Here is a 22,080-nt window from a genome sequence, read left to right on the forward strand (position 1 = left end):
CCGTGTTCCTGCTACTTCTTGCGCGGCCAATATATGTACAAAATTTAAATTTGTAAAAAATTATGTGGGTGCACCTTAAGTTTAGGTGCGCTTTATAGCCCGGAAATTACGATAATTGAAGGAGGCAGGGCCTTGTCAGGTTAAAGGACATTATGGAACAGAGCCTGTGTGTATAATTCTGACCGTGTGTACAGTACAGAAAAAAACTAATTTTGCATTCAAGCTTTTAAAAATCACCGAAGATGTATATTGTATCATATTTCCAAATTGGAAAAAGAAAGTCTCAAATAATAGTTAGGCCGGTATGGGTTCTGAGTTGAAGCAGAATAATTGGACTAGTGAGATAGTCCATACTGCACAGAAAACATGTGAGACGTTTAGTGCGGATTTACTTGATGGTGGATGTTGAATACTGTTGTCCTACCTGCTTGATGTAAACACCAGTCCTTGCAAAGGCATCCACTAACTCAGGGTGCTGTCGACTCTCTTGATTACCATGGCCAAGGCTGAAATTAGTATTGTTTCCCCACATATAAACCTCAGTCGGGTCTGTAACGGGAAAGAGAACACGTTCAAATGCCAGACAGTTATATTTGATATTACCAGAACTTGGGGGAGGTTAACAAAAATGTTGTAGTTACATTATGTGTACAAAAGGTACAATACCTGTGCTTCTAAATGTAATATGAGCTGGTCTGTCTTTCATTGTCAAGTCCAAGACAGATAAACCTTCCTTATCCTGAGTGGAGAGGAGTCCACCATGCTGGAAATAAAGCACATGTTAACTTCCACAAGTGAAAAAATTAGAACACACCATTTGTCTTCAAAGCATTTTGAGCCCATTCGGGGCACCACAAAAGCTAGTTATAGTCATGTACAGTATTTATTTAAAAAAAATGTTGATCTGGCTAAACGAGACATTTGAACACGTACCTTGACCAGGGAAAGGAGGCAGTGAATTTGTCCATAGAAGGCGCTGCGGTGCAGGGCAGTCCAGCCCGATTCCTGATCCTTTACGTTCAAGTCAGCATTCTTACTTTCCAGCAGCCACTCCAGTAAGGCCTTCTTCCCCAGTGAGGCAGCCAGATGCAACGCTGTGCGACCAAATTCGTCCCGCAAAACTGCAGCGTTGTGGCAGTACGAGGATAAGAAAACCCTCAGCTGCCCCTCAGAGCCACCCGTTATTGCCGCTACTGCTTCATTTGCATGCTGCAGTGAGCGGCATTTTGGGGTGCAGTCCGGCAATGCCAGACTCATCCTGAGCGACCCCAAATCTAAACCCTGCTGCCTTTCCAAAAGTCAACACACAAGTACACACACTGCTGCAAAGTAAACTAAAATAAGGCTTCTCTCTTAAAGAAAAACAAAGGTTGGGACGGTTGTGGAGCGCTAGAATTGTGCCTGTGTTGAGGTTCCACCGCACCCTAGCGACCCCAGAGACTCTAAGACTTGATCAGTCTACCATTTCAAAGAAAATGGTGAATACAAGCCAAAAAGAAGCTTGCTTCATACAACTGTGTCACAACAAAACTACCTGTTTTTTTTGTTTTTGTTTTTTACAAAACTGTACAATTCAATATTTGCAAAAAAAAAAATATTCTGTCCTTTATTATTCTAAAGTTAATTTACAAAAGGCAACACCTTTAAGACCTCCCACAATCTTCTCACCAATCAGTCCAACCATCAACTTGAGGGGAAAGGCACCCTTTCCCCTCAAAACACACACTTGGCTTCTTTAAAACTCCATAATTGAAGTGGAAACCTTGGGGGAAAGTTGAGAAATAGATCGTGTTAGAAACCAAAAGAACTACCATTATCTCATTTTAAAATATGTATTTTCGTAAATATAAAAGTTTATGTGTGCAAATGAGATCATGCCTGGTGGACAGCAGGAATAACATGTTGATAAGACTTATTGACAATAGTGATTGTGCATAAGGAATATGTAACACAATTCTGAGCAGTTGGTTTTCATTGCAGGCTGCATCGAAGTTATTTAACGATACCATTGGAAATAATAAATTGAGGTGCTTTTGTAATTGAATTCAACTTGCAACCAACACCAAGGTGTGATAGTTGAGGACGTAACCCACAGCATTGGCTAACATGATAGCAAGCTAGGTCGCTTTGAAAGTTAAATTAAAGTACAGCTGCAGAGAAGGCAAAGGGTAAACGTTAATACGTCTACTTGTTTGTTGTATGAACTTACTAAATAAAATGCGTGAGTAAACAACTAATAACTCGTGGAAACGCATTCGTAACCTGTGTTCGGATAATAAACGTGAGTTAGCATTAGCCGACTGAAGCATTAGCAGAGCTAGGTTGACAAGACACATCATCGCGAGCTAGCGTTATCAAAGACAACTCATTTCTTACCTTTCGCTAGATGAACGAAGAAGAAGTCATGATATTAATAGTATCATCAATATTAATCCACTGTGGCATTGTTACAAAAATATTTTTAAATATGAAGTATGAATTTGACGGGGTTCCTGCCTCCCCGTTAGGTTAAAAAAAAGCACCTAACAACGACACTTTTGATTGGTGGATGTATGTGCATTCAACGCTCCTATTGGTTGATTTTTTTGGGGTGGGTTGATCTCAGATCAACGTGTGGGAATGCTGCATGTTTTATTTTTAATTTAGTGGATGCTTGGTATAATATAAAATGACGTGTATTGTAAGGTTTTTTCTACTGCTTGTCGTAGGGGGGGTGTTGGAGCCTATCCCAGCTGCATACACCCTGGACAAGTCGCCACCTCATCTCAGGGCCATATCATTGCAGAATTTTTTTTTGAAAAAATGTCAAAATGTAAAGTGGCATCTTACTTTGAGGACAAACATATTACCAGGGCCCATCCGTCCATCCACCCATCCATCCATTTTCTACCGCTTGTCCCTCTCGGAGTCGCAGGGGGGTGCTGGAGCCTATCCCATCTGCATACACTCTGGACAAGTCGCCACCTCATCTCAGGGCCATATCATTGCAGAATTATTATTTTTTTAAATGTCAAAATGTAAAGTGGCATCTCACTTTGAGGACAAACATATTGCCAGGGCCCATCCATCCATCTATTTTCTACCGATTGTCCCTTTAGGGGTCGCAGGGGGATGCTGGAGCCTATCCCAGCTGCATACACCCTGGACAAGTCGCCACCTCATCTCAGGGCCATATCATTGCAAAAACTTTTTTTTTTAAATGTCAAAATGTAAAGTGGCATCTTACTTTGAGGACAAACATATTGTCAGGGCCCATCAATCCATCTATTTTCTACCGCTTGTCCCTTTAGGGGTCGCATGGGGGATGCTGGAGCCTATCCCAGCTGCATACACCCTGGACAAGTGGCCACCTCATCTCAGGGCCATATCATTGCAGAAATGTTTTTTTTTTTTAAATGTCAAAATGTAAAGTGGTGTCTTACTTTGAGGACAAACATATTGCCAGGGCCCATGATTTGCAAATCCTTTTCAACTTATATTCAATTGAATAGACTGCAAATACAAGATATTTAATGTTTGAACTTAGAAACTTTTTTTTTTTTTTGTGCAAATAATCAATAACTTAGAATTTAATGGCAGCAACACATTGCAAAAAAGTTGGCACAGGGGCATTTTTACCACTGTGTTACATGGCCTTTCCTTTTAACAACACTCAGTAAACGTTTGGGAACTGAGGAGACACATTTGAAGCTTTTCATGTGGAATTCTTTCCCATTCTTGCTTGATGTACAGCTTAAGTTGTTCAACAGTCCGGGGCCTCCGTTGTCATAATTTAGGCTTTATATTGTGCCACACATTTTCAATGGGAGACAGGTCTGGACTAGGCAGGCCAGTCCAATACCTGCACTCTTTTACTATGAAGCCACGCTGTTGTAACACGTGGCTTGGCATTGTCTTCCTGAAATAAGCAGGGGCGTCCATGATAACGTTGCTTGGATGTCAGCATATGTTGCTCCAAAACCTGTATGTACCTTTCAGCATCAATGGTGCCTTCACAGATGTGTAAGTTACCAATGCCTTGGACACTAATACACCCCCATACCATCACAGATGCTGGCTTTTGAACTTTGCGCCTAGAACAATCCGGATGGTTCTTTTCCTCTTTGTTTATTTGCAAAAAATTAAGTTTTCCATTTCAAACGTTAAGTATCTTGTTTTTGCTGTCTATTTTGGTTTTTGGGTTTTGTATATTACGGAGAACCAGCGTCCTCTACAGTAGACATTTGATGTTGGTCGATTTTGTCAGTTACAGGAGCGCTCTGCTGTTTTTAAGGACTGCCTGCAAAAAACGTAGTTAAAGATCATCTCTTGGACTCAAGTGTTGTTAAGATTCTGCTGCAAAAATGTGAGTCTCTCACAAGTTTTTTGAAGTAAACCCATGGTCCACCAGTTGAATAGCCCAAATCATTGAAAGGAGAGGACCTGAAATAGAACCTTAAGGAACACCCCAATTATAACTAAAGAATTTGAACAAATTACTACTGCCTGCATCTGAGGTAAACAAGCTACATCAACACCTTAGTTACATAAATTACTTTGCAGGGAACAAAAATTGTAATTGCCCAAAAGGAGAGGACTTAAAGGGGTGCCTTGAGGAACGCCTCAGTTATGTAAATCACCAGTTTGGACCCCAGTGTTCTCTGTTTCTAGCAAGGTTAACATGTCAATGCAAGGATATGCTAATGTGTTTACAATGGTCCAAGTACGACAGGAGAACTCGGGTGTTTTTAGGAATTTGCTGCAAGTTTTGAACTGAACTCGGGGCCACTATGGTGTCATTCCTGGACCATATTTGGCCCTTGGACCCACAGTTGAGTAACAATGCCCTATAAAAAAAAAAGCAATCTTTCAAATAGGCCTCCATTTATTAATTTGTCAACTAGCAAGTTAATAAGCCCTGCATCTCTCTACTAAATAATTCAATAAAATATGGTTTTAAAACCCTGTTTATGGTAATGATTTATATGGTTTGCCCATGCTTAACAAGTTATATTGAGGATTATTACATCTTTTCACTTGCACAATACAACATGTGCGAAAAGCAGGAGAAAGAAGCACAGCTCATTTACCCTCTCTCCATTTATTAATAAATGCAATAATAAATAATAGAGTAACAGATGACAGAAATATTATTGAATGTATAAGTACAGGAATGTGCGGTGACATATTAAATAATCTGTATGTGAAATTATATGTTTGCCGTTTTTAAAATGTATACAATAGTAGGATATGCTATCCTGTATATATGTTTGAGTGGTACTAAGCGTGGTAGAGTATTGCTTTTAGCCTTCATCCAGGTTTCATGGACATACTCCGATGATTGTTACGTTGACCCTGCAGGCTAAGAATAGGAGAGCAGGGAGGTCTTCTAAATGGGACATATTGATGTGCACACCCTTACATCATCAAAACCAAAATGCAAACTCCTCTGTCGGTTATGGTGTTAAAAGTATACATCCTAATTTTACTGACAACTCTAATGACTCTAGTTTGCAGATCTACCCCATATTTTCATATTGACAAAATATATTGAGGTCAGTGTTAAAAAAACATTAATTTTTTTTATGTTATGAAAATCTTATTTAAAAAAAAAACTGGTTGTTGATTGATGCCAATATCAGCAACTATTGGTAGCAATAATAATTATTAGAGGGGGGCCAATCAATCGACACAAGGGTATTAGAAATTAGACAAACTTTATTGATCCACAAGGGAAATTGTTCCACACAGTAGCTCAGTAACAAAGGGTGGAAAGGATAAGGATGGAAATCATAATGCACACAAGGGCACAAAAAGAGGGCGAAAACAAAAGGTATAAAGTAGACTAAAAATGTACCATAGTAGCAATATAAAATATAACATATATGTAATATTTACATATTATATATACAGTACATACTGTATACTGATATATTATATTATATTATATTTTATACAATATATACAATATATAACAAATCACAATTACCATGTACAATATTACAGTACGTGTAACAACAAAAAAAAGGACCGCATAAAATAGAGAGTAGATCCAGCAGAAAATATACTTTATAAACAAAGAGAGGTAGCTAACATAGATACTAGTTAGATGATGTTTCTATATTTCCGACATTTATATTTTATGTTTACTTTTACAAATATATGTGTGTGGTTTCGTTTGTTGTTAAAAAAAAAAAAAAGGTATACATTTACATATTACTATACTGTTTACAAACATAAAACATATTTTTTTGGTATTTACCTTAATTTGCTCATACAATTATATGCAATTAAAGGGAATGATTGTATAATTTTGCTGATAATGTTGCATTGTTTTATATTGTTGTCAAAGTGTGCACAAAAAAATGTGACGATACATAATTGTAGTATCTGCGATGAGGTGGCGACTTGTCCAGGATGTACCCCGCCTTCTGCCCGAATGCAGCTGAGATAGGCTCCAGCGACCCCCCGTGACCCCAAAAGGGACAAGCGGTAGGAAATGGATGGATGGATAATTGTTGTTTGTGATTATAACCAAGATCAACAAATTAAAAGCAAAAAAAATCCCAAAACATTAAATGATCTCAAAAAGGTTTTCTTTGTACTGTATTTCCTTAGTATCAAATTAAAAACAAAAAAATACAGTATGCGAAATGTAACTTTGCCCAGCTCTAATAATGATGTTATCATACAGTAGTTTTTGTATAGACACTAGCTGAATTACTGAAGTTACATAGGTATTATATTATTATTTTAAATGTATCAATTGGGTATGCTAAATTATTCCTGACTTTGTAGTAATAGAACTCCTTCAGAGGTCTCAAACCCTACTAGGCTACTAGTCAGCACTATTATAACTTAAAGGGGATTTTTAGAGTTACATTGAATGATTTGGATGAATATTTCTATTGTCAATTTTGTCTTAAAAAGCCATACCAATGTCATAGTTCAAGATACCATGGACAGAACTATGTGAATATATATAAATATGGAGTTAAATGGAGGAGTCTTGCTCGCCCCCTTTAGAGGTGTATAATGGTATGGTCCAGTCTGAGTAGTGCTGCTTTGTTTAGAAGTTGCGTTGCCAGACGTACAATTGTACAATAATATTACCCTCCGTTTGATGCATAAGCAATAATTTCGAAAAAATATAATTTAACAGCTGTAATACATTGATAATAGCAAACAATGTATTCCACCCTGTACTGTTTTGGAATGTTTAACTTGATTCTTTGAAGCCAGACGAGGGCACTGTTCTGCCAGTAATGTTTGGTTATTACAGTAGTTTATCCAAACTAGTACTTTACTATATATTGTTTGTAGTAATTGTTTACTGTAGCAGATATTCCTGAGCAACTTCAAACTCGGTTATGTAGGACCAGTTTCCGTCAAATACGATCATTTTATCGATATCGTGTCTTTACCCATTTGGCAACCACGTTGGTTCCCTCTACTTGCTTTCCCAGCAGGTTGCCGAGCTGCGGACTTCCAAACGACACTTGGCTGTGACGAGGTGATATTGTTGTACGCGTCGTTACTTTTGTCGAGTTTGATTTGGAAGTGTTTTTCGTAGTGTTTTGTAGCACGTTAACGTTCAGAGAGAGTGTGGGGGGGAAAAGAACACGGAAAATAAGTTTGTGTGTATTGCCACCTAAGCTCTTCCGCCCTCATGGAGGAAATGAAGACTTCAGTGAAGATGGTTTGAGGATAGATTTATGGCTTTCGACCTGGAACTGGAACGGATTAAGGTGAGAAAAAAATTGACAAGGAGGCGACTTTAAGGCACAGGCAGATGGTAAAAGCCATTAAGAGCGCATCGCGCTTGTGTCAAGGTGAAGGAATGAATGCACATATGTCTTCTGGGATGCACTTACTTCTCCTGTTGGCTGTCATCTTGTCCTGCCAAGGCTGTCCAGAAAAATGCACTTGCTCCTTTCAAACGGTTCAATGCCAAAACCAGGACTTGGACGTGATTCCACATCCCATACCCGTCAATACCACATTTCTGTGGATCACTGGAAACAACATTCCCAACATCAACCAGGACTCTTTTCCCACTCGCTTGGAATTACTAACAGATCTTTACCTCAACGGGAATGACCTGGAGGCTGTGGAGGAAATGGTGTTTCAGAACTTGCCAAACCTGGTGCGCCTGGACCTGAGCAACAATAAAATCCAAACTTTCAGTGAAAACGCATTTCCGGGTGAGAGTAAATTACAAGTTTTGAACCTCAGTAGATCTTTTCACAATCATTCCTCTGTGAGCGAGGTCCTGAGCATCATACAGAGCGGGAACCTCCTCCAGCTTACCGTCTTGGACCTGTCCGACAACGACATCGTGCTTCTTCCAGATGGTACCTTCGCAGGCCTGTCGAATTTGGTCAACCTCAACCTGCGGAACAGCTCCGTCATCTCCATCTCGAGTGAGATCCTGAAGGTGCCCCCGCTGCGTGACCTCGACCTGAGGGACAACAGTCTCAGGAATCTTCTCGGCAACACACTGACTGAGCTCAACTTCAAGTCAGACCTTCACGTTCGGTTAGCCGGGAACCCGTGGCGCTGCGATTGTTTAATCGAGGACATGCTGGTGTGGCTGAAGAACTCCACGCAGGTCACCGACACGAAGAGCCTGACCTGCGCGGACCCCGTGCGACTGAGCCGCCGGCCGCTGGTGCAGGTGCAGACATCCCAGCTAAAGTGTTCGGGCAACATGGAGGGCGTGCTGGAGACCTCGTACGTCTTCCTGGGCTTGGTGCTGGCACTGATTGGCGTCATATTCCTGCTGGTGCTCTACTTGAACCGGAAAGGCATCAAGCGGTGGATGTACAACATCAGGGATGCTTGTAGGGACCACATGGAAGGATATCATTACAGGTATGAGATCAACTCTGACCCACGTTTGGCCAACCTGAGCATTAATTCAGACGTGTGAGCGAGGACATGGTGCTATGCGGGACATTGATATGACTTTACACTATGAAAAGTTGCATGACAGTTATCATGCCCTCCTGGTTCCCGATTAACTCTTTCATCACCTCTCCTTCTCAGCTGCATGTGGTGTACCTGGTGAATTTTCTCCCATGTGCATGATCATTGCATGGACAATCAATCATAATGACTGCTTGAAAAGAGTGCGATGCTCCACTGTTACCCAAAGGACAAAAATATGGAGTGCATTGACTTTTATGAAAGACATGAGAAGAATATCTGGGTAATAATAATCCATGTACTGCTGATCATTGCATTCTTCTATTTAAGCCTCTGCTGAACAGAAATGCTGTATAGCCTGTATGTGATTTTTTTTAATAAGTGATTTTTTTTAATGAGTGAACTTGTGATAAGTACCCCGATTTATTTGTATGATTATAGTGCATATTGCATACTTTTTGGATTTATTAGACGGGTCTGTTTCCTTGTGAATATGTTCCGCTAAATAAAAAGCATCTGAATTGCTTGTATCTGCCTTGACTGAGAGCCGTTTATCAAAGGACCGAGTCATGGTCATAAAAAAATGAACCAAAAAAAGTCTGGTTATGAATACATGTACCATTACACCCAGGGGCATAGCACCAAATTCTGGGCCCGGATCCCACCCTAAACCGAACGTCACTGCCACATGTTAAGTATTGCTTGAATTTGGTTGAAACCAGCTTTTTAAAACTGATGATAAAACCTTAATTGGGTTTTTGACTTTAAAAGTTGGGATCAACATATCTGGAACATATCTAAATAAACCCTCCAAAACTATTTGTTTTTGTTTAAAAAAATATCCAAAAAAGTGCCAACAAATTTAATATAAAGTTGCCAGAATATGAATTTGAATAATCATATAACCTATCATTATTCATTTAAATATGATTGTAAATCTGTCAAATTTTCCTTTACGTCAGAGTGTAAAGTATACTATTTGTTTTTGTTTTAAAAAATATCCAAAAAAGTGCCAACAAATTTAATATAAAGTGGCCAGAATATGAATTTGAATAATCATATAATGATAAATGATAATGATAAATGGGTTATACTTGTATAGCGCTTTTCTACCTTCAAGGTACTCAAAGCGCTTTGACACTATTTCCACATTTACCCATTCACACACATTCACACACTGATGGCGCTAACCAGCAGCCATCAGAGGCAAAGGGTGAAGTGTCTTGCCCAAGGACACAACGGACGTGACTAGGAAGGTAGAAGGTGGGAATTGAACCCCAGTAACCAGCAACACTCCGATTGCTGGCACAGCCACTCTACCATGCACGCCGTTCCTATCATTATTAATTTAAATATGATTGTAAATCTGTCAAGTTTTCCTTTACGTCAGAGTGTAAAGTATACATCAGTGGTTAATACCAATCAGAATAATACATCATAATTATTGGTGCATCTCATGGGGGTTAAGCCCCCCTGTTTTTAAAAACTAGTGACGCCTCTGTTTCTAACTTTAATCAAGGGTCCTTGATTGCACCACAGTTATGTGCAATGAGATGCAAAAGTGAAACTTGTACATAACTTGCTCCTATGCTGTCACAGCTAAATTCAGTGTATTTTTTTTTTTTTACCTTTCTTCGATCCTGGTTCCAAAATGCTGGTGCTATGTGAGAATGCTTCAATGTGAACTTTGATGATGTTTATGTGGAGTGAAGAGTTTGAAGTTAGGTTTGCCACTCGCTACTCAGGTGGAACAAACCATTTAGAATTTTAGATTAGTGGGTGTAGGTATAGTCTTAGACATTCTTAATTTGATTCAAGCAACCTTATTTTTATTTAATAATAAGGTTATCTTATCTTAATATTTAGTCTTGATATTAATGACACAAATCAGTTATACATGCATAGTTTACCATGAATATTTGTGTTAAAAACATGGTTCATTTGATCGAGCCTAGCCAAAGTAACTTTATGGGGTCAGTAAGCACTTTTTATAAGAGCTTCATTGAAAAAATGTACATAGTTACAAGTTTGAGAGTTTCAAATAATACAGTATGCAGTGGCGGTTTTAGCTATAGGCTACCTGGGCAATTCCCCCGGACAACATTGCTAGGATGGCGGCGGAATTTTTTTTTTATATATATATTTGTGCGCAGCACTCATCAGAAAGGGGGTCTCGCCCAGGGTGCCGTTTAAGCTAGAACAATCACTAACCGTGATGAGTAACAATGTGTCATCTCAACATCTAACAGTGGTATTATCATAAAATATGCGTTGATTGTTTTTATTTTTTAAATTATTGTTACATACTGCAATGGATGAGTTAGACTTAGACAAACTTTAATGATCCACAAGGGAAACTTTTCCACACAGTAGCTCAGTTACAATGATGGAAAGTGTAAGGATGGAAAGGACAATGCAGGTATAAATAGACTAAATATAGCGATATTAAATATAACATATATACGTAATATTTACATGATATATGTATAGTATATTATATATACTGATATATTATATTATGTCTATATCATATAAACAATATATAACAATTACCATGTACAATATTACAGTATATGTGACAGTTGCAGCATAAAATAGAGAGTAAATCCAGCAGAAAATAGACATTAAAAACAAAGAGAAGTAGCTAACATAGAAGGTGTCAGGTAATAGACAGATATCATCTATTGCTGTATGGCAAGTGATTATACAGCTGGACGGAGTGTGGAATGAAGGAGTTCTTGAATCGAACACTGTGGGAACGAAGCTGAAGGAGCCTTTTGGAGTATGAACTCCGCTGTCCCTCAATTTTCTGGTGACGAATCAAGCTGGAATTGGGCATCATTTACTCTTCATTGCAGTGTAAATGTAACATACATAGCATTAACAGGACATCATACAACACTATTCCACTATTTATTGTCCTGATGTGGTTTAAAAAAAATGATTGCAATAATATGCTTTATTAAGGATTGTTGTTGTATCAACAAGGAAATAGTGTGTGCTGCATAAATATATCTTTGTTCACAGGATGCTGAGTTGGGCACCTAGTCAACGTACATTTTGTGCTGGAAACAAAGTAAGAATAAGAAAGTCAAACAGAGGACATGAGTTGAGCGATTCGCAGTCGGAGAAAAAAAATGCGGCCAACATTTATCTCTTGTGCAATTTGCTTTCCTGCTGTGAATCTGATAAAAATCCAAGTCTCCACTGTGAATCTCCCCAAAAATAATTTCTTTGAGCTGCAGCCAGTGGGCAGGTTTCAAACCCAGAAGCGTTCTCGCATTCAGCTGTATGAATTTCAATATACTCCGGTGGTCGATCCCGCTGCATAATACCAGAAAAGATCTAAACGGTTTCATGGCACATGCAAATGAAGGCAAACTGCTCCCAACATTCTCGCGAGGCACAGAGAGGTATTATGGAAATGAGCTCATGCAGCTTTGCTGTTTTTTTGGGGGTTTTTTAACCAGAAAAAGTGTGTATTCCCTCATTTGGTATTGCCACTATTGCAAGAAAGTATACTTCTAATGAGGTACAGTGCACCGACTGACTGTTTTGAGATAAGAGCTGTTTCTCGGACCTGTGTGGAGTTGGCCCCTCAGCCCCTCGCAAAACTCTGTTGAAATAGTCTCATTCGTTTGTGCTGGTTCGTGCAGTTGAAATGGTTGTTTGTGCTGTTTTCGTTTCCGAGTTCCACCCCATCCATCCATTTTCTACCTCTTGTCCCTTTCGGGGTCGCGGGGGGTGCTGGAGCCTACCTTAGCTGCTTTCGGGCGGAAGGCGGAATACACCCTGGACAAGTCGCCACCTCATCGCAGGGGGTCCTACAGTGTTATGCTAAACCAACTTGTCTTACCTGTTGGGATCTGTTTTGGTATTCAAAATCCCCATATGTCCCGAAGATTTGAAATCAACCATGGCGGCATGGTGGAGATATTAATAAAACAACCTTGCATTTATTAAAAGGTGTTATTTTAGGATTTGTTTTTGTTTCAGACCTGTTTGACAAGTTACTTTTAAGGGGTCATATTATATATTTATTTCTACATTTAAAACACTTCCTTGTGGTCTACAAAACATGTAAAATTTAAAACACTTCCTTGTGGTCTACAAAACATGTAATGGTGGTTCTTTGGTCGTTTCACTTGTATTAGTTTGCGCTACATGGCTGGTTTAAAGATAATTTTATAGGTCAATCAAAATTCACTCAGCCGCCCTGTTCTCCAAATTAAGTCCAAATTAAGCCAAAATAGTCTCGTTTGTTAGTGCTGGTTTGTGGTTAATTGTTATGCTTCTTAGTTACATGGGAAGGAAGGAAGTAAAAGAAGGAAATCAAATCATCAACAAACATTTTGAGTGTATCATTGCTAGTCTGCACCACACTGAAGCAAAATAAGTCGATAAGCCAAGGATATTAAAATAATATCCAAACGGCGGACATTTATCCATTAAAATATTGAAAAGCTGCTGCTAGTGTGTTTGACTCAAAATCAGCGAGGAGGAGATATATTAATAGTCAATTTCAAGGTAAATACTGTATATTATTATTACATTATTTCATAAAACTACAGTAGTTGTCTGTAGTACATTCGACTATTATTTGTAGACAATAATTATATTTATTTTAAAAAGGCATGTTACATGTTAAAATGTTGGTGTTTTGTGTGGGCCGTGCACCAATTAAATCGATGTCAATTCATTTCAAAGGACGACGTTGATTTGAGATACAAGTGTTTTGAGTTAAGCTTGCAAGTTGAGGTACGACTGTACTTCTCATTTCAATACTCGTCCACAGACCCCCTCATTCTCGCCTGTCAGGCTTGTATCATTGCTGCTGCTTACCGGCTCTCTGCACTGTCAATTTGTTATTGCACCTTCTCTTCTCGGAAACCTCTCGGGAGACATTTGTTTAAGAAACAGCAGAGGGAGTTGGTTCTTGGGGCTTGTGCCTGGCGCCTACTCACCGAACAGCTGTGACTCTAACGGTAAATTACCTCCATCCCAAAGTTGAGTAAGAACGATTTACAAGAATTTGTTTTCTGGTTATTTTGAAACAGATGTCCTCCCTTCACACTCAATTCCCCAAAGTGAGGCCTCCCTGGCGCTGTGTCCCAGGAGCGACGTACGTACATACAGGTGATTACAATGTTTCCACAGAGACCCACAGTAAGTAGTGTTCCACACACTCTCCATATTGAGCTCTGATTCCCCCCACCCACACACCTCGCCACGCCTCAAGCAATGCTTGGCAGCGCATTGTAATTGCAGTGGGGGGGAAAAAGTGAATGTTTTTTGAAGGTGGAAGAATAAAACAGACGAGCGCTGTCTGCTGTATAATCCCAGTCGACGCTGACACGAGTCCACTAAGTGGCCCTTTTGTGCTTGTTAACTGCAGTCTCCAAGCACCTTCCGCATCGAAATAGCCAGTCATTGACTTGTGATGTCAGTGCCGGTCCTGGGCAAGTCCCTGGACTCTGTCAGCTGTCAGAATGGCTGCCTTACGCATTTCCAGACCTCAACTGATGCTTGTTTTTGCCACTAAGTATAGGATTTGTTGCAGAGCTGCAGCCGTGGGATCAATGAAGTCAACATGGTATTGCCAATTTGATTAAGGCTGCAACAGAAGGCTAGCATATGTGTAATATTTATTTGTTTGAATTCAGAGTCTTTTAGTGTTCTGAGCATTAATTCTGACTCTTTGAGCAGCTTTTGAAGTCCTTTTATGTATCAGTGCCTTCAGTTTAGTACTGTGCATTAGGGATGAACGATATGGCCTAAAATCTATTTTGCGATACATATTGTAGCCTATATATATACATATATATGTGTGTGTGTATATGTATATATATACACACACAGACACATACATATATATATATATATATATATATATACACACACACACACACACACACATACAGTATATACATACACATACCAGTATACATATATATACAGTCGTGGTCAAAAGTTTACATACACTTGTAAAGAACATAATGTCATGGCTGTCTTGAGTTTCCAATAATTTCTACAACGCTGATTTTTGTGTGATAGTGTGATTGGAGCACATACTTGTTGGTCACAAAAAAAACATTCATGAAGTTTGGTTCTTTTATGAATTTATTATAGGTCTCCTGAAAATGTGACCAAATCTGCTGGGTAAAAAGTATACATACAGCAATGTTAATATTTGGTTACATGTCCCTTGGCAAGTTCCACTGCAATAAGGCACTTTTGGTAGCCACCCACAAGCTTCTGGCAAGCTTCTGGTTGAATTTTTGACCAATCCTCTTGACAAAATTGGTGCAGTTAAGCTAAATGTGTTGGTTTTCTGACATGGACTTGTTTCTTCAGCATTGTCCACACGTTTAAGTCAGGACTTTGGGAAGGCCATTCTAAAACCTTAATTCTAGCCTGATTTAGTCATCCCTTTACCACTTTTGACGTGTGTTTGGGGTCACAGCAAAACAGGCCCAGATCATAATACTACCACCACCATACTTGACGGTAGGCATGGTGGTCCTGGGATTAAATGCCTCACCTTTCCTCCTCCAAACATATGGATGGGTATTGCGGCCAAGAAGAAACAAGTCCATGTCAGAAAACCAACACATTTAGTTGACCAATTTTGTCAAGAGGAGTGGTCAAAAATTCAACCAGAAGCTTGTGGATGGCTACCAAAAGCACCTTATTGCAGTGAAACCTGCCAAGGGACATGTAACCCAATATTAACATTACTGTATGTATACTTTTGACCCAGCAGATTTGGTCACATTTTCAGTAGACCCATAATAAATTCATAAAACAACCAAACTTCATGAATGTTTTTTGTGACAAACAAGTATGTGCTCCAATCACTCTATCACAAAAAAAATAAGCGTTGTAGAAATTATTGGAAACTCAAGACAGTCATGACATTATGTTCTTCACAAGTGTATGTCAACTTTTGATCACGGACAATTTGACAGATTTAAAATCATATTCAAGGGAATAGTGGCAGCTTATATGAATATTTCAAATCTTATTCTGGCCACTTATATTGAATTTGTTGGCACTTTTTGGTAAAAAATCGAACAAAAAAACATGTTTAAAAAAAAATAATAATAATGAAGGGGGTTTATATACACACATTGTTGATATGTAAATCACATCTTTAAAAAGTCAAAAACCTATTTAAGTTTTTACGTGTTTTAAAAAATCTGGGTGGCGACTTGTCCAGGGTGTACCCCGCCTTCCCCCCGATTGTAGCTGAGATAGGCTCCAGCGCCCCCCGCGACCCCAAAAGGGAATAAGTGGTAGAAAATGGATGGTTTCAACCAAATCCATGCAAAATAATTGTTTAGTGCATGTAAACATACCAAGTGTGTGTGTATGGGGGCTGCGATGTTGGGTCTAGGCTGGGATGGGGGGCCCTCTAGGAGTATTGTGTATGGGGGCCCTACGCCCCTGCCCCTGGATGGCAAATGAAGACAATCGCACTATATTGTTCTTACTGGACACATTTATTCATACACATGTTTTGTGATACAACTGTGCTGCATCAAATATAAAACGCATAGTGGAAACATCTCCTCTCTGAGCTGCCACCTTATCGTGGTAGAGGAGTTTGCGTGTCCCAATGATCCTAGGAGCTATGATGTTCGGGGGCTTCTATGCCCCCTGGTAGGGTCTCCCAAGACAAACAGGTCCTATGTGAGGGATCAGACATGACCGAAGTTATGACCGAAAGGACAAGATCACGGGTACAAGCGGCCGAAATGTGTTTCCTCCGCCGGGTGGCGGGGCTCTCCCTTAGAGATAGGGTGAGAAGCTCTGCCATCCGGGAGGAGCTCCAAGTTAAGCCACTGCTCCTCCACGTCGAGAGGAGCCAGATGAGTTAGTTAGGGCATCAGGTCAGGATGCCACCCGAATGCCTCCCTAGGGAGGTGCTTAGAGCAAGTCCGACCGGTAGGAGGCCACGGGGAAGACCGAGGACACGTTGGGAAGACTATGTCTCCCGGCTGACCTGGGAACGCCTAAGGATCCCCCGGGAAGAGTTGGACGAAGTGGCTGGGGAGAGGGAAGTCTGGGCTTCCCTGCTTAGGCTGCTGCCCCCGCATAAGCTGAAGAAGATGGATGGATGGATAGTGGAAACATGAGTAATAATCTCAAATAACAGGGTTGTAAAATCAAGGTACAAAATGAAGTTTTCCCACATACAAGTAAGAGAGACCTTAATGAAACTATTTGGCATGAGACTGATCTAATTCTATGGTGCAGAATAAATCACCTGACATTCTAAACCATAATGACCCATGAAACCCCCTTAACCTACAAAACTGCACACACAGACACGGTGCCCTTCTGATAGCCATGTTTGTTCAGCAGCCACTTTTATTTAATACGGCAGTGCACTTTTGTTGTGTTGAGAGACAGACTGGCAGGTTATCAGATTGCCAGGGAGCCATAATTACATTCACTACACAGCACTGGTCTGCACCTGGCAACTTGCCCTGCTGGCTCGTGACCTTTCCTTTTTTAAAAGATCTGATTTAAAAGGCCGTCATAAGAAACAAACAGAAGACAGGAGTTATGATGCAAAGATTTCCAGTTCCCTGAATCACCCTGATTTGGCATTAATGCCTTTTTGAAGAAATACCGCACACTTTGTCTGGGTTTTGTTTGTCATCGCTGACCGCAGTTACTTTTTATCACCCCCTCAGCTTCCCACCTCCACATGAGATGCCTCGTTTTGTCTAATGTGGATTTATGATGCCGTGCATTAGATGCTTCGGAAGCCTGTCTCCCGTTGAGCCATGTTGGACGTAATGAAGACTGATCTGAGGTGACAGTGCTGCAGCCTCTCGGAGCGGGCGCAGCCATGCAGCGTTTGCCACATGTGCTTGAGGGAGTCACTCGAGGAAAAGGAGGGAAAAAAAACACAGAATTGTGAGTGAGGCTTTATGTGAAACTGTACCGAGAGAGAACAACATTTATGAAAGACAGCGCTTCAGAATTTAATATTTTTTTGACCAAATGTTGGGTATAGCTGAAGATCCAAAATGTTAATAATATACAGACCTTTTCTGGGTGACCTTTATTTCTGTAAACTAAGAAAGACATTTAAAATTTCAATATGACGTCTTTTATATAAGCACGTTCGGCTCACATGTCCTCGTCATATATTCTTTCCGTGGGGATGACCCTTCACGCACGAGGTGAGGTCAGAAAGGTTTCAAAACTGACCTCATAAAAATATTTATTTCAAATCCAAACAAACAGTTAAACTTTGTACTTACTAAATTTCCCAGCTTCCTTGAAATCTTGGAAGGATTCTTCCGGGATCCTCAGCAGCTCTTACAGATATACACTGTGTTCCAAATTATTATGCAAATACAAAACATACATTTTTGTGTTTTTCCATTAAACTCATGGATGGTATTGTCTCAAGGCTCTGTAAATCATTGACATCAGTCTCAGACACCTGTGCTAAATAGTGTCCAAGGTGAGCCCAATCAAAAGAAAACTGCTTAAAAGTGATGTTCCACATTATTAAGCAGGCCACAGGTTTCAAGCGATATGGGGAAGAAAAACGATCTCTCTGCTGCTGAAAAATTTGAGATAGTACACTACCTTGCTCAGGGTATGAAAAACATTGGATATTTCCAAAAAACTTCTGCGCGATCATCGAACTGTAAAGAAATGTGTTGCTAATTCAGAGCACAGGGGAGTTTGTGCAGATAAAGGCAAAATAAACTGCTCAGTTTGCAATACACTGATCTAATCTGATGTGCCCAAGCCAGATACCTGCCATCTTTCCTTGGATGCTAGTTCATTATTGTCGGGGCTCAGGCTTTGAGCTGAGGCAACCTTCATTATCGAACGAAGGTGTTCATCAGTCATTATATCTCTTAGTCCAACCGGACCACAGTCTTGGGGGCTTGCCTTAAAGGCACTGCCTTTAACGTCCTCTACGAGCTGTGTGTGCGTGCAGAAGCCGCACATATTATGTGACTGGGCCAGCACTCGTTGGACTGGATGAAAAGCGGACGTGACGATTTTCGGGAGGGGCACTGAAATTTGGGAGTCTCCCGGGAGGGTTGGCAAGTATGAGAATTAGCGGTGAATGCGGTGTTACCGCGACACTCGGCGGGCCAGCTCTAGTGTTAATTTGATATCGCCTCAAGGACCAAGTGAAATTACAAGGCCCGCGGGCCAGAGTTTGACACCCATGCTCTAGAAGTTTGCAAGTGTGCTTACTTCTAATATCCGGCCACCCCTAAACAATGCTCACAAGCAGAAAGGGTTGCAGTGGGCTCAGGAATACATGAAGACTAATTTTCAAACAGTTTTGTTTAGCGATGAGTGCCGTGCAAGCCGAGATGGCCCAGATGGCTGGAGCAACGGTGAATGGCCACAATGTCCCAACAAGGCTGAGATGGCAGCAATGTGTGGGGGTGTCATATTTTGGGCTGGAATCATGGGAAAAGAGCTGGAAGGTCCCTGAGGGTGTGAAAATGAACTTTGCAAAGTATGTAGAGTTTCTGACTGACCACTTTCTTCCATGGTACAAAAAGAACAATCGTGCCTTCTGACAAAAAAATCATAATCATGCATGACAATGCCCCATCTCATGCTGCAAAGAACACCACTGAGTCACTGACTGCTATCGGCATAAGAGGAGAGCAACTGATGGTGTGGCCACCATCCTCTCCTGACCTCAACCCTATTAAGAACCTCGGGATCATCATCAAGCAAAAGATCTATGAAGGTGGGGGACAGTTCATATCCAAGCAACAGCTCTGGGACGCTATTCTAACATCCTGCAAATAAATTAAAGCTGACACTGTACAACAACTCACAAATTCAATGGATGCAAGGGTGATATCAAGCAAGGGGTCCTATATTAACATGTAACTCAGCATGTTTGATCAAAAGTTATTTAAATAAAAAATATTTCAATTTATATGGTCTTACAATGCTACAAATTCAACCTGTGACCATTTTGAGTTCTTTACAGCCTCTAAAATGTCTTGAAACGCTGTTGTGCTTAATAATTTAGAACAGTGGAGTTTGAGTTATTTATTGTATTTATTTATTGTAAAAATACTGTTATCTTTTCGAGATGTGTTCAATGAAATTGGAATTAAACTCCTCCGGCTGATGACTTGAAAATTATACTGACTGACATTTGCATCAATTATTTATGAACATTTGAATAAAATGTACTTTGCATAATAATTTGGAACACAGTGTACAAACAGAGAATATGATATCATTTATCTTTCATTCGTTCATTATTTAATTTGTCGATTATGCAGAGCAATGGCAGTTTATAAATACAAATGTAAAAATGTGGTCCTTTTTTTGTGAGACTTAACAATATGATCTGTTTATACTGTTGCTTTATAAAAACGGAACACAAAACATGTTCCCTTAGGAAATACATGTAAACCCTTTTAATCCAAAAATGACCAAACAAAACACTTTTTGAGAATAATTACAACATTTGGATTTCAGAAGAGGGGGGCACACCACTGTCTTGCATAGAGGGTGCGTGGCTTGAAAGGGGCGTGGTTTGACGGGATTAGATGTTTTATTCAATAATTTGTTTTAGTACGCAATAACAAAATTAACAGAATTAAATAGATAACTTTATTTCAGTTTTTCAAGATTGCGTTATGATTTATTTCTATTATATACAGTACAGGCCAAAAGTTTGGACACACATTCTCCACATTCAATGCATTTTCTTTATTTTCATGACTATTTACCAGAGGTGGGACCAAGTCATTGCTTTGCAAGTCACAAGTAAGTCTCAAGTCTTTGCCCTCAAGTCTCGAGTCAAGTCCCGAGTCAAGACAGGCAAGTCCCGAGTCAAGTCCTAAGTCAAGACTGGAAAGTCTCAAGTCAAGTCACAAGTCCTGCATTTTGAGTTTCGAGTCCTTTCAAGTCCTTTTGACCACAGACTAATATATTTACACAGATTGTGTATGCTTTTAAACCGCTGTATTTATTTATTAAAACAAGTGCATTTGAAATAGCAGGAAAGAAAATAGTACTGACATTGCAATTCATAATAGCATTATTAACCAGTCATTTCAATAGTTTAAACAATTTTAAACATTTAACTCATTCCTTTACAGAATAAACACATTTGCAAAAACAAGTGCAACTGTACTTATTTGTACAAAAGTGTTAACATTGTATTTCCATGGCATATTGCATTGTAACTAGTTCCACAGCAGTTTCTATTCTGTTCTTACCTTATCTCATTGATCTCATCTCATACTGTATGTGTGTTGATGTGTGCGTACACATGAAAAACATAACAAATACATGAACATAACAATGAACAGAGTTGTACTTTTTAGATGTCAGGGCCCTATGCAATATGTACACATATTCTTAATATAGTATACATTTTAACTGACCTTTATTTGACTAGGTTTGTCTTTTTGTAGGTGGCTAAAATACGTGGTGCTGCTGACCGCCGTCTAACGTTATGTTACTGTGTGTGATACATTGACTAACGTAACGTTATGTATAGGTACCTCATTCAACCCTGCTTAAAAAATCACTTGACAAAAAGTATGAATAAGGTAGCAAACTGCAGTGGACGCAACATATTGCCGTGTTTGAAATGACGTTATAACCATAAACATCTTATAAGTAGACGCAATATTGGTTGCTGTGACGCGAGCAATTTGCATCTTGAAGTGGTGATGAGGAGCCGGCGAGCAGCCTAAACTGACAGTTGACAGGTAGAAAACAAAGATGCCGGGCTGGTGTTCAGCGTTTTCCTGCTCAAATGAGCGGACTGTTGAAAATAGGAATCGGGGGATTACTTTTCACAAGTAAGATTTAACATTAATGTACTATTGGTTGTATTTTATGAAAATAACATTACCACAGAGTTGAGAAGGAGCAAAGATCTTCAATATTTGTATGTGAAAATCACAAATAAATCTTCTGGGGGAGGATGACGCCCCTACAGGGGTTTGGTTTACAAACTTTCAGCCCCACCTAAAACAAAATTCACCAGCCGCCATTGATTGTGATGCATTCTCATTTTAGGCAAAATATAAGACAATACTTTCTTAACAGTATAATTGTAACCAGGAATAAGTCTTCAAGTAACAATATTCAAATACTGACATTGTTGGGTAAAACAGAATTTGGTTTTATTCTGAA

General features: G+C 39.7%; 2 protein-coding genes across 2 annotated transcripts in view; one reads left to right on the top strand and one right to left on the bottom strand.

Annotated features, from left to right (window-relative positions):
• LOC133660279 (inhibitor of Bruton tyrosine kinase-like) overlaps positions 1 to 2,526 on the bottom strand; it is a 43,551-nt gene extending 41,025 nt beyond the window's left edge. Inside the window, exons 1-4 of the mRNA XM_062063597.1 lie at positions 2,377 to 2,526; positions 934 to 1,762; positions 667 to 763; positions 425 to 549 (exon numbers count right to left, since the gene is read on the bottom strand). Coding sequence (XP_061919581.1) covers positions 425 to 549; positions 667 to 763; positions 934 to 1,257 — 546 coding nt within the window. The 5' untranslated portion in view covers positions 1,258 to 1,762; positions 2,377 to 2,526. The remainder of the gene's footprint in view (positions 1 to 424; positions 550 to 666; positions 764 to 933; positions 1,763 to 2,376) is intronic.
• A 4,891-nt stretch (positions 2,527 to 7,417) lies between these two features.
• LOC133660741 (trophoblast glycoprotein-like) lies at positions 7,418 to 9,432 on the top strand. The gene has a single exon (XM_062064322.1). The coding sequence runs from the start codon at positions 7,772 to 7,774 to the stop codon at positions 8,909 to 8,911; it is 1,140 nt and encodes a 379-aa protein (XP_061920306.1). The 5' UTR covers positions 7,418 to 7,771; the 3' UTR covers positions 8,912 to 9,432.
• Positions 9,433 to 22,080: the final 12,648 nt, after the last annotated feature.

The sequence above is a fragment of the Entelurus aequoreus genome, linkage group LG11 (assembly GCF_033978785.1).
Source record: "Entelurus aequoreus isolate RoL-2023_Sb linkage group LG11, RoL_Eaeq_v1.1, whole genome shotgun sequence".
Taxonomy (NCBI): Eukaryota; Metazoa; Chordata; class Actinopteri; order Syngnathiformes; family Syngnathidae; genus Entelurus; species Entelurus aequoreus.